The 13,344-nt window shown below is 42.7% G+C and overlaps 1 protein-coding gene across 1 annotated transcript; it reads left to right on the top strand.

The window, feature by feature from the left end:
• The first annotated feature begins 1,034 nt into the window (after window positions 1-1,034).
• On the top strand, window positions 1,035-2,354 carry LOC145682767 (uncharacterized). Its single transcript, XM_081754145.1, has one exon. It carries the CDS (start codon window positions 1,035-1,037, stop codon window positions 2,352-2,354), a length of 1,320 nt encoding a protein of 439 aa, XP_081610271.1.
• The last annotated feature ends 10,990 nt before the right edge of the window (window positions 2,355-13,344 follow it).

The raw sequence follows: 13,344 nt of genomic DNA, 5'->3' as shown, positions 1-13,344 counted from the left end.
AAAACTATCCTCTCACATCCTATACCTAAGAGAGGGTGTAGCCCTCTAAAAGGATGCTAGCCTCCGGCTAGCCTAAAAAAAATATATATAAATGTTAATATTTAATCAAATAATGAAATACCTTCCTCGCGCTAGTGTCAAAGAGATTGTGTTTACCAGGAATGGCATTATTATTAAATCTGATGATGAAAACTTCGGTATCACGCTTCGTAACAAAGCCAGCTACGAAATATTTGGAAAAAATGCTAAGCTTACCAATCTCAGTACTAAGATCAAACAAAAACCACCGCCCTCTCGTTCACCGATGATGTCTGTTGTCATTCGAGGCGTTCTGCCAGAAATAACTGACGAAGAAGTCTTAGAGGAGCTTAAAGCCGAGGGCATAGAGGTAGCAAAATGTCTTCGAATCAAAAATAACAATGGTCCAACTTATATGGTTCGGGTTTTGACCATGTCTCAAATATCAATCGATACTTTGTTGCAAGATGGTGCTTACATCTTCAAAAAACGACATCGTGTTGAGCCATCTCGTACCAGTTCTCCTCTGCCACTTAGATGTGAGAAATGTCAAATCTACAATGACCATGTTACTTCCAAGTGTTCAAATGTCCCCAAATGTGGGTACTGTGCTGGACAACATGAAACAAAGGACTGCTCAAATACAGGGAAGCCACCACATTGTTCAACATGTTCAAGTAATGCACATCTTACTTACAGTTATAAATGCAAATCTAAGCCAGCAGCCAAACCAGATCACCCGGAAATGACTGTTCCGCTCCGTACAACAGACGCTTCTGTTCCTTTTTCGCAATCTATTGCTTCTCCTCTCACCGTTGAGAATTTCCTGCGCTATATTACTCTTATCTTGCAAAATATCTTTCCATTTCAACGACAGCTAATTCTTGACCATGTTATTGCGGCGGCCTCAGTTATATTTCAAGTTAATCTCTATGCTACCTATTCTGGTCCGTATGTTCATTTCCATATTGTACCACGTGATACCGCAGTTTAAACCCAAAGCTTTCTGTCTCAGTATGGCTCTTACTATTCTTTTTATGAATATTCGGTCGTTATCTCAACACCGAATACTATTTGAGCAGCTACTCTTAGAACAACATGTGGATATATTTGCTTTGAATGAGACAGCCCTTAAGCCCACAACATCTATACGCCTTCCTAGGTATCAGTTACTAAGACATGATTACGCAGATACTAACGCTCGAGCACAAGGCGGCGCTGCTATTGGAATCTACCATAAACTAACTTACAGAGCTCATTCTATTCCATCACTTGTCCCCTTGCCTGAACATTTGGTGACAACCATATATCTACCAAATATGGCTCTAACCGTAGCTACAATCTATGTCCGTCCAGGGCATGATATTCCGCTCGATTTCTTCCAGTACCTATTCTCGCAGTATCGTCAATTATTAATACTAGCGGATATCAATATTCACAGTCGATCCACCAGGGAGAAAACTCAGTTTTCTGATTATATTTCCCTAGGTCTGCATGGCCATATATATCAACTACCCAAACATACCAGGCCGAGTAGTCAGACTACTCCTGACGTTATCATTAGTACAGCTTCAATAGTTGCTAAAACTTCTATCACGGTTCTTGACTGTATCGGCAGCGATCATCTACCAGTAAAAGCGATAATTAACCATGCACGACCACCATCGTCTCCACAATTAACAAGAACTATTTTCTTATATGATAAGGCTAACTGGAAACAATATCGGACTGTTATCAATACCGCAATAGATCAGTTACAACCGCCAACCTCTGAAGCTGATCTGAACAATGTCGTTCATAGCATTACAACTGCTCTTAACGACAGTGCTGCAAAGAATATCCCTACATACCATGGGAAAACATATCAGCCAATATTACCACCGCAATATCTTACACTTGTTCGAAAATCCAGGCAGTATTTTCGTGAATATGAGAAGACAAGAAACCCAGAATATTTAGCCCAAGCACGTCGATGGCAACGCACAGTTCACAATTATATAGTTGCCCATAAAAGACTTACGTGGACTAAAACGTGCAACAAGTTGAACACCGTAACACACCCCACAAGATACTGGAAACAGTTTCACCTGTTAACTGGGCAGAAAGTCACTACTTCATACCCTCTTGTCCAGGATGATCAGCCTTTGCACACTGATCAGGCGAAAGCGGATGCTTTCGCATCTCACTTACAAACAGTCTTTACGCCGCCTCTATCTACACATCGTTTAAGTCCCCGCATATCTGAACCAGCAATCAACCAATTGCTCCAACCATCAATCACTCATGAGTTGGACACAACACATCCTTTAAATCACGATATACCTCAGATGACATAAGAGATGCTTTAAAGCGTAAACGTAATACAGCACCTGGCTTTGATCATATATCTTATCGAATCCTCAAAGAGTGCTCACTACAGTTTTTTCTCTTCTTGGCAACGATTTATACGTTTATTTTAAGAACTGGATATTATCCACACGACTGGAAGATGTCTAAAGTTTGCATGTTCTTAAAACCAAACACACCACCTCACTCCGTGAAGTCATATCGGCCCATACAACTGACATCTACTTTGGGAAAATTATTTGAGAAAATACTGGTGCATCGTCTCCATCCATATCTCAATGATCATCACCTTTTACCTTCTCATCAGACAGGATTTCGTCCATGTTACAGTCTCAATGATCAATTACTCCGTCTTACCACTATTATCACAAATCATTATAACAAAGCACTACCGTCCTGCCTCATACTCATGGACCTTGAGAAAGCATTTGATCGTATATGGCATTATGGGTTATTCTATAAGTTGCTGAAGCTCGGTGTTCCTCTAAATTATCTTCGAGTTATCTACTCTTTTATATTAAACTGTATTGCCTATGTTAATATCAACGGCTCTCTATCACATCCGATTTTCCCCTATACGGGAGTGCCACAAGGGTCAAGTTTATCACCTCTTCTGTATATCCTATATGCCTCCGATTTACCATCTCCGGCACCTCATACATATCTCTTCCAATATGCGGATGACACTGCTTTTCTTACACTCGGTAGAACAATTCAACAGATTAACGTTAATTTGCAGGCTACAATTACGGACTTTCTTCGCTGGTGCAATAAGTGGAGACTTACTGTGAACGAAGAAAAAACACAAACTTTAGTTATTTTACCGCCCAATTGCCGCAGTAAAGTCCATCGTAATCCGAATTTGCTTGAGATACGTGTTGGCGATCATCTTCTCCGACCAACTAAAACTGTTACTTATTTAGGTGTCATTTTCGATGATAAATTGAGATGGTCAGCACAACTACAGAAACTTATTACAAAAGGCAAAAATAGACTTCAACTTCTTCGTCGCCTTGTAGGTCAAACCTGGGGTTTAAATTCAACATTGCTACTGAACACTTATAAAGCATTTATGCGGAGTATTCTCACTTTTGGTCATGTCGCCTGGTGTTCAGCCCCTCAAAAGTTTTATAACAGATTAGAGATACTCGAGCGTCATGCCTTTCGGCTAGCATTTCGTATCAAACTACCTTATCATAATCAAGATCTTTACGACAAGATAAACTTTCCGCCGCTTGTACAACACATTGCACACTTACGTAGAAAATATATAGCTAAATGCCTTCACAACTACAAGGATATTTTTCTAGACACGATATTTATAGATTTGGAGCAAGAATCGCAGTTCAGATACTTTTATACGCCACTAAGCATCTTACTTTCCATTTATGCTCGCACTCTACCGGATGATCACCATCATGTCAGATTTTTCCAACGACAACTCATTCATCATGATATTCCTCATCTTTTTCCATTATAGCACTGTTTATTTATCACACCACTAACAAGGGCTTCCCAGTGTTTTCTCATTAGTCTTGAGCCGCCCCAAGACAGAAGACTAACCGGCATTCGTCATACTTACAACTTTAATCGTTTTGTGTTGTGATGTCAAGTGCACTGCATTCATCATCATCATCATCGACTGTCGTTCTTCCGATTCGACGCTATTTGAATACCATTATTGCTTTATATATTTGTACATTCATTTCGTCGCATTCTTAGTACCTTCACTGTTCTTTATCACTTCACTTCATTATATATTTCATATATATTAGTTAGTTATATTTTTCTTGACTTCATTATATATTTCTTATATATTAGTTAGTTATATTTATCTTTCCTATGTTAATTTTTCTTTATATTTATGTTTTCTCTTTACTTATCAATATATATGTTGCTGTAATGTATTAGTGTCTTTGATATTTATTAATTATTAATCACCTGTATATTTCTTTACAGCTCAATGCCCAACTATAAGTAAAATAAAGGCACAATTGATGCAAACACACCCCATGCCAAGAGAGAGGGCGAAACCCTCTAGTGGCAGATTAATCTCATCCTCTGCTTTTGAAACAATAAAGATGTTCCCCAAACCTGCCTCCCTCAAAAAAAAATATAAATGTTACGATCTTTCAGGTCGATAGGCATATCGACACCATCAGCTGTGACGTACCAAACGTCAGCACGGCTGTTTTTTTGTGTACCTGTCCTCGATCCTGGGACTTGCTCGTCAGATATTCGGTGAGCAACAGCTATCAGACTTATCTCAGCCAAGGGTAGCTTGTTGCGACACGTTTAGACTGGGGCATTTCCTCACCTAGACCACTATCCGAATGGGTGGTCTTTAACCTACAACCTGATACCCATATTTGTTGTATCATCTTTGTGTTTGCTCTCGCTATGTCTTCTACAGGACGAACATCTGTTGATGTAGACACTTCTGTTGTATCCACTAAGGTGGATAAGAGAAAGGAATGCCGTTCTAATCCAAGTCCTGAGCGTTCACGATCGCCTCATTCTAAAGAGGACCCCCAGTCTCTTTCACCACGAGCTAAACGTCATCACACACTTAGTGAATCATCTTCATCAACCACTTCTGGTCACTTCAACATGGATACAGATTTCCATCACTACCTCGTTCGCAAAATCGATCTTCAGTCAGTAACCTACAGGCTCCAGCAACTACTTCCTTCCTACTTTCTAATTACGACCCGAAATATCAAGATCTCAAACAGCTTTACCTTCGTCTCACCAAATACGTTCCTCGTTCACAAATCACCAAAATCGTCTCGACCCGTATGGGTATCATCATTAAGTCTCCTGATTCAAATCTGGCTGCTTCACTTCTTAACACCCACTCATATGAAGTCTTTGGCAGAAACGCAAATCTTACTAAGCTGGCTCCCTCTCGCACCAAACAACCACCACCACCTCGACGTTCACCAGCACTCTCTGTTGTCATTAGAGGAGTTCCACCTGACTACACAGACGGCGAGATTGCAGAGGAACTCAAACTAGACGGGCACTCTATTCTTAAGTGCATCCGCATTAAAAACGCTTCTGGGAACACCTACATGGTCCGTGTACTTACAAATTCCTCAACAACTATTGACAATCTTCTCTCGCATGGAGCCTATATTTATCGCAAACGACATAGGGTTGAACCATCTAAATCTCCGGCACCCCTCCCTGTCAGATGTGAAACCTGTCAAACGTACAACTCGCACCATACTTCTCAGTGCCCGAACACACCCAAGTGCGGTTTCAGCTCCGGACCTCATAGTACCAAAACCTGCACGAATCTTCAGCAACCTCCACTCTGTAGTACCTGTGGTTCTCATGAACATCCCACATACAGTTACAAATGCAAAGCCAGACCCACAGCCGAACCTTTCAAGCCAGAACTCGTTGTCCCTCTGCGTCCTCACGGGACTCAAGATACTACTGTTCCTCCGCCATCATCTGTATACCAACCAATCTCTATTAATCAATTCCTGTCTTTCATTACTGTTACTCTTCAGAATATCCACCCTTTCCTTCGACATCACATCTTACAACAGGTTCAACAAACAGCTAAAACCATCCTTAACGTCGACTTCCAAGCAACCTATTCCGGTCCAACTGTATATTTTCACTCTGATGTGCTCCAGACGGCAGTGTAACCATTTTAGGTATCCCCACCAGAAACTCAAATCTTTCATTGCCTTCATCATGGAATTGAACTTTCTATTTTTGAATATTCGTTCCTTGTGCCAACACCAACCTCTCTTTGAACAACTGCTCCGAGAAGAACATGTTAGTACGTTTCTCCTCAACGAAACTTATCTGACTCCACGTCTCCATCCCCGCATCTCTGGCTATCAGATAGTTCGCCATGATAATGCACTCCCGGCACGCCGTGCAAATGGTGGGGTTGCCATTGGCTTTCCTCCCAGCATTCCTTTCCGACAATATACTTCTGCTGTTGCCAATCTCCCTGAGCATCTCATTCTCACTCTCTATTTTAGAAATATATCTGTCACTGTCGCTACTCTCTATGTTCGCCCTGGCCATCCCATTCCGCACGACTTTTTTCACTTCATCTCTGGAAATTTCCGCTCTTTCATAATTATGGCCGATATCAACTTTCATAGCCGCTCAGCCCAACAACAGCAGGATTTTCGAACTTATATTACCACTCATACTACTGGGTTTATTCATACTCTTCCGAAACCAACTCGCCCTGTCAGTAATACCACACCTGACGTGGTGATCACATCATCCAATCTCTCTCACCGTTGCACGATCTCAGTCTTAGATCCGCTTGGAAACGATCATGTTCCTATTAAACTGTCTCTGCTCCTGCAACGCATTCCTGTCAATTATCAATCTCTTCCCGCTCGCACCACCCCTCGTTTCGACAAGGCCGATTGGGTTAGTTACCGCTCCCACATTGATATAGCTCTCGAACCTCTTCTGCCCCCGACAACCGAAACTGAACTTTATACAACTCTTGACACTATCACCGACACCATTCATCTTGCATCTACGAAATACATACCTCAGTCTACCATTCATCCACACAAACCGCCCCTCCCGCCTCAATACCTTCCTTTAATCAGGCGTTCTAGACAACTCTATCGTGATTTCACCCGTACCGGCAATCCCGAATCCCTTAGGCTCCATCGTCAATACCAACGTACTGTCCATAATTACCTAGTAGCTTACAAACGCCGAAATTGGATCAAAACTTGCAATTCCCTCTCTGATAACTCCCACCCCACCAAATTCTGGAAGCGTTTTCATCAGCTTACCGGCAAATCCACACGTACTTCCTATCCACTTCTAGATGATGCACTACCTCTTCCCGACGATACTGCTAAAGCCAACGCTTTTGCCACCTATCTCCAGGAAATATTCACTCCTTCTGCACCAGATCCAGTATTTCGCCGACATCCCACTGACACTTTAGATCTTTCGTCACCCGATCTTCAACCTCACCCCGATCATCCATTACCTCTTCACAATCCACTTACAGCTCCTATCACCGTTTCTGATATCCAGCAGACCATCTCCCGAAAGAAGAACACTGCTCCTGGCATAGACAAAATCACCTACCGCCACATCAAGGAAGGTCCATATGTCTTGCTTTACCTTCTCTCTATCATTTTTACTTTCATTCTTCGCACTGGCTTCTATCCTCTACCTTGGAAAACTTCTACTACCTTAATGTTTCTCAAACCCGGCAAACCCCCACAATCTGTCTCTTCATACCGCCCTATCCAACTCACCCTTGTGTTTAGCAAGATTCTCGAACGTATCCTCGTCACTCGCCTTCACACCCATCTTTCAGCATATAATTTACTCCCTCTCCATCAAGCAGGTTTTCGTCCTTCATTTAGCATTTCCGATCAACTCCTCCGCCTTACTACTTTCATCACTAATCAGTTTAACACATCCAAACCTTCCTGCCTCATCTTATTTGACCTCGAGAAAGCTTTTGATAAAGTCTGGCATCTTGGCCTCCTCTATAAACTTTTCTCCTTTCACCTGCCCTACTGTTATATTCGCCTCATCTATCAATTTCTCTCCTGCAGACTTAGCTATATATCAATTAATAATCACCTTTCATATCCTATCTTCCTTCATTCCGGAGTCCCCCAAGGATCAGCCCTATCCCCCCTGCTCTACCTACTATATGTCGCAGACTTTCCCACACTACCCCCGAACGTTACCCTCTTTCAATATGCAGACGACACTGCCTTTTTAGCCACAGGGAATACGATTCAACGCATTAATTCTTCTCTCCAACCTGCCATAGATTCATTTCTTTCTTGGTGTCAGCAGTGGCGTCTTACCATCAATGCCGCTAAAACGCAAGCGATTATTTTCTTACCACCTGGAAAGCGCTCCCGTGTTCATCGCAATCCTACCAATCTCCATCTCCGTATATCCCATACTCCTGTCACTATCAGCAAAACAGTCACGTATTTAGGCATTACTTTCGACCAACATCCTAAATGGACTCCATACCTCAAGTACATCTGTACCAAGGCTTACTCACGCCTTAACCTTCTTCGCCGCCTTACGGGCACTACTTGGGGTCTTTCTGCTGTCACTCTTCTTAATACTTATAAATCCTTCGTCCGACCAGTCCTTACCTACGGCTTTACAGCTTGGATCGACGCTCCCTCTTCTTTCTATAAACGCCTTCAAATTCTAGAACGCCACGCACTCCGACTTGCCTTTCGTATCCGTCTTCCCAGCCCTACTCGAGATCTGTATGACCGTACTCCATTTCCACATATTCTCTACCACCTTGAAACACTCCGCCTACGCTATATTTCTCAACGCTTCCAGAACCACCACCCCTTACTTTTTGACACCATGCACGCCGACGCCGCTTTCCCAAAACGAGAACTCCTTCGTCATACACCGTTGTCTCTGCTTTTCTCACTGTATCATTATCCACTGCCACCTGACAGAATTGATCTTCCTCTCGTTTCCGATTTCATCACTCATCTCGATTCACCTTACATTTTCCCATCTACTGCACAGTAGTCCTACTGTCTCAACAGGCCTCCCACTGTCTTCATCACGATCCAGAGTAGCCCTGGATCAGAAGATAATCAGCATTTGTCCAACTAACCAAATACCTTGTGTTGTGACGTTTTCTGCACTTCATCCTCATCTCATCATCACCTAATAGTATGATCATGGTTAAAGGCCATGATGTCCTGCAGCTCCTCCAGTCAGTACCAGAGCTGAAAATTGATGCTTCCCCCCTAATGTTATTATGATTTTGAAATAAAATAAAGATTTAATAAATAAATTAAACCTCACTTAACCCATCTATCTTTCTCCTCACCCGAGATTTCCTTAATTCCTCATCCCCTAATAAAGGGTATGACCCTTTGGGCGGGGCTAGTCGTGCGCGGCTAGCAAAAAAAAATATATATATAAATGTTATAAAGTCCATCTTTTTCAGTACGCCGATGACACTGCATTCCTTGCTTTGGGATCGACTATCCAATCAATAAACAAATCTTTGCAAACAGCTATTAACGATTTCCTCCGCTGGTGTGATAGATGGCAACTTATAATTAATGCCACGAAAACTCAGGCGATTGTATTCATTCCCTCTAAGAAAACCTCACGAGTCCGTCGAAATCCCAACCGCCTCACACTTCATGTCAACCATACACCTATACAGGCACGCTCAACAGTGACCTATCTGGGCATTACATTCGATAGACATCTAACATGGAAACCACATCTTCAAACAGTCTCCGCCAAGGCTTACAATAGACTCAATCTTCTAAAGAGGTTAACCGGAACAACATGGGGCTTGAAATCTACTACAGTATTAAATACCTACAAAGCTTTCCTACGACCGACTCTAACATACGGTCACACTGCTTGGATTGCTGCTGCACGCTCTTTCTACGAAAAGCTCTTAATCTTAGAAAGACATGCACTACGTATTGCATTTCGCATTAAGTTACCTAGCCCAACAGCAGAATTATACAACCGCATTGAGTTTCCATCTCTACAGTTTCATCTTGAAAAGTTACGTCTCACCTACATACACACTCGTTATGAAGCACACCATCCTCTACTTCTGACTACTATGCATCATATGGCACTCCACCCAGCAGCATTTCGATATTTCCATCCGCCGCTCTCACTCCTGTATACTTTGTACTGCTACACACTACCTTCTGATGCACTAGACCTGGAGTTACTTGCTGACTACCAAATTCTTGACCAGCTTCCGCTCATCTTCCCATCCTATGTTGCTCAATAAATCCACCCACAACTGCCACCCATTCCCTACCTGATGTTAAAGCCCGCAAAGTTCATTATGTCTTTGATAGTTCTAATAAGCTTTAATACAGAACTCTGAGACCCTCACAAAGTCATACACAGCTACTATTTCCATACTACAGTTCCCTAAGAGAGGGCATAACCCTCTAACAGGGCTCTAGCCGGACGGGCTAGTCACTTACAAAAAAAATATAAATGTTCATACTTCGCTGGTTTCCAGCTTTCCCATTGGAGGCATTGTTTTTCAGTGTCAAGTCCTGGCTGTGATTATTACGTATTTGTGGACGCAAGTACGGCAAGTCTCAGCAACGGGCGAGAGAGTGGGAGAGATCAAGGGTTTCACTCGAGTGGAGACTGCGTTACCGTACACATTAGTGTACATATTTTTGGAAGCTTAGCTTCATCATTCTTTCATTTCATCTTTTCATATTTCGTCACATTGTTTCACTCATTATCTTCACCGTGATTTATGGCGTCCAAACCTGTCATTGGACAACATTCTGGCTTGCCGCCTATAGCACCGGAACCTTCTTACTCCTCCGGGAAACCGCTTAGATGACGTTGCCATTCTCTGGAAAGGACTTCTAGCAGTCAGGGATCGTTAGCTCGTCAACGTTCTCCTGTTACATCAACAAAACTGCCACCCGCTAAACGCCAGCATAAGCTAAGCGACGCCAGCTCTGAGGCATCCATGATTATTGACATTCAGGATGACCACCATTTTCCAAACGTGCCTCCTCCTAGTCGACCAACCATCCATTCTTTCTTACTTTAGAACTTCGATCCTAAATTTTCAAATCCAAAGCTACTATTAGTACAAATCACAAAATACATGCCGCGGGCGAACATTACTCAAATAGTCAAGACTAGGAATGGCATGATTATTAAGACGCCGGATCCAGAGTTTCTCCGTACGACACGGAACAAGTGCAGTTTTGAGATCTTTGGCCCCAAATCAACGATGACTAAGCTTAGCGACCAACGCCCGAAACAGCCGCCACCACCGAGGAAATCACCAACATTGTCTGTTGTTATACGCGGGGTGGATCCAAGCTATAGTGACGAGGAGGTCTTTGAAGAACTTAAACTGGAAGGGCACAATATCATAAAATGTATCCGAATCAAAAACGATCATGGGTTAACCTACATGGTGCGGGTTCTCACAAACTCTCAACAAACTATCGATGAGTTACTCACCCGTGGCGCCTATATCTATAAACAACGCCATCGTGTTGAACCATCACGCACCTCCGCTCCTTTACCCATTCGCTGTGAACGGTGTCAGGTCTATGGTCAACACTCTACTTCCCAATGTAAAAATCCGTTCAAATGTGGTTATTGTTCCGGCCCTCACCCTACAAGAAGCTGTACAAATTTACAATCACCTCCAACCTGCTCCACATGTCAAGATCATTCTCACCCTACATACAGTTACAAATGCCGATCCAAACCAGCTCCTGAACGAACAAAGCCAGAGACGGTAGAACCATTACGCATACCGGACCAAATCCAACCACCCGCCAATCCAGCTTTACAGCAACCTGTCACTGTCTATCAGCTTCTCACATTTCTTAACTTCTCGCTACAAAATATCCATCCATTCCTTCGAGATCACATCGCCCAACAAATTCAAATCGCGGCTAAGGCAATTTTCCACGCCAATATCTGTCCAACATATTCCGGCAATAATGTCTATTACCACTCAAATGTACTCGAAACGGAGGTTTAACAGCTATCCTCTCACCATTCTCTGCATTATGGCGCTCTCTTTTTTGTTCTTAAACATCCGTTCTTTACCACAGCATAAGCCGCTCTTCGAAGCACTTTTACTCGAAGAAAAAATCCATGCCTTTATCCTAAATGAGACACATCTCACACCCAGATTGTCATGCCGCATACCTCGCTTCCAACTGTTACGCCAAGATAGCAGTTTCCCTGCTAGGCGAGCCAACGGGGGAGTAGCGATTGGGTTTTCACCTTCTATCCCATTTCGTAGTCACTCTCCGATGCTGCCTAATCTTCCTGAATACCTTATCACATCATTATACTATCAGGAATTGTATGTGAATGTAGCAACTATATACATCCGTCCTGGGCATGATATTCCGTTCAGCTTCTTTCAGTATATCTCCAATACCTTCCGTACCTACATCATTATGGCAGATGTGAATTTACATAGCCGGACACATACTCAACGGGATCGTTTCCTCAACTACATCACCAGTCATACTACTGGAGTGACTCTGCCACTTCCAAAACCGACTCGTCCCGCGAGTCAGACTACTCCAGATATAGTTATTGTTTCGAACAACATGTCACATCGTAGCTGTGTTAACGTTCTTGATCTTATTGGTCGCGATCATGCTCCAATCAAACTAGACATTCAGATTCGTGTAACTACCACTTCTCAGTCTTCTTCTCCCCGTACTGTCTATCGTTACGATAAACCAAATTGGACAGCTTACAGATCGTATCTTCAGGATCATCTTCATCATTTACATCCACCAGCTACAGAATCAGAACTTTCTGAAACTTTGGATTCTCTAGTTAATGCTATCCATAACGCCACAGACAAATATATCCCTAAGTCAACAGTTTCGACTTTTCGACCCTCTTTACCTCCTCAATACTTACCACTGATCAAACGGTCCCGTCAGTTTTATAGAGATTTTGCTGCCACTGGCAACCTTGACTCTCTTCATCATTACAGGCAGTTGCAACGAACGGTGCACAACTATCTTAAGGCTTACAAATTGCGATGCTGGGTCAAGGCTTGCAACCATCTCGGCTCACTTTCACATCCCACTCAGTATTGGAAAAGATTCCGACAGCTTAGAGGTCGAAATACTCGTACAACATATCCTCTTATCGACAATACTACTCCATTGCACACTGATACAGACAAGGCCAATGCATTTGCAAGATATCTCCAGGACATCTTTACGCCTCTTGCACCTGAAATTCCACATCGTTCTCATCCAGTCGACAAACTCAATCTGAATTCTCCTCATCTACAGCCTAATGCTAATCACACTCTGCCTGAAAACAATCCTCTTACTACACCGATCTCGATATCTGACATCAATTCAGTTGTAGCTCACAGACGTAATACAGCCCCTGGCATGGATTCTATTACATATAGACATATTAAAGAAAGTCCGTACGTAGTATTAT

Source organism: Thermobia domestica, chromosome 4 (assembly GCF_964235325.1).
Source record: "Thermobia domestica chromosome 4, izTheDome1.hap1.1, whole genome shotgun sequence".
Lineage (NCBI taxonomy): Eukaryota > Metazoa > Arthropoda > Insecta > Zygentoma > Lepismatidae > Thermobia > Thermobia domestica.
The sequence above is the reverse complement of the archived record's forward strand: the minus strand, read 5'-3'. Positions and strand labels throughout refer to the sequence as shown.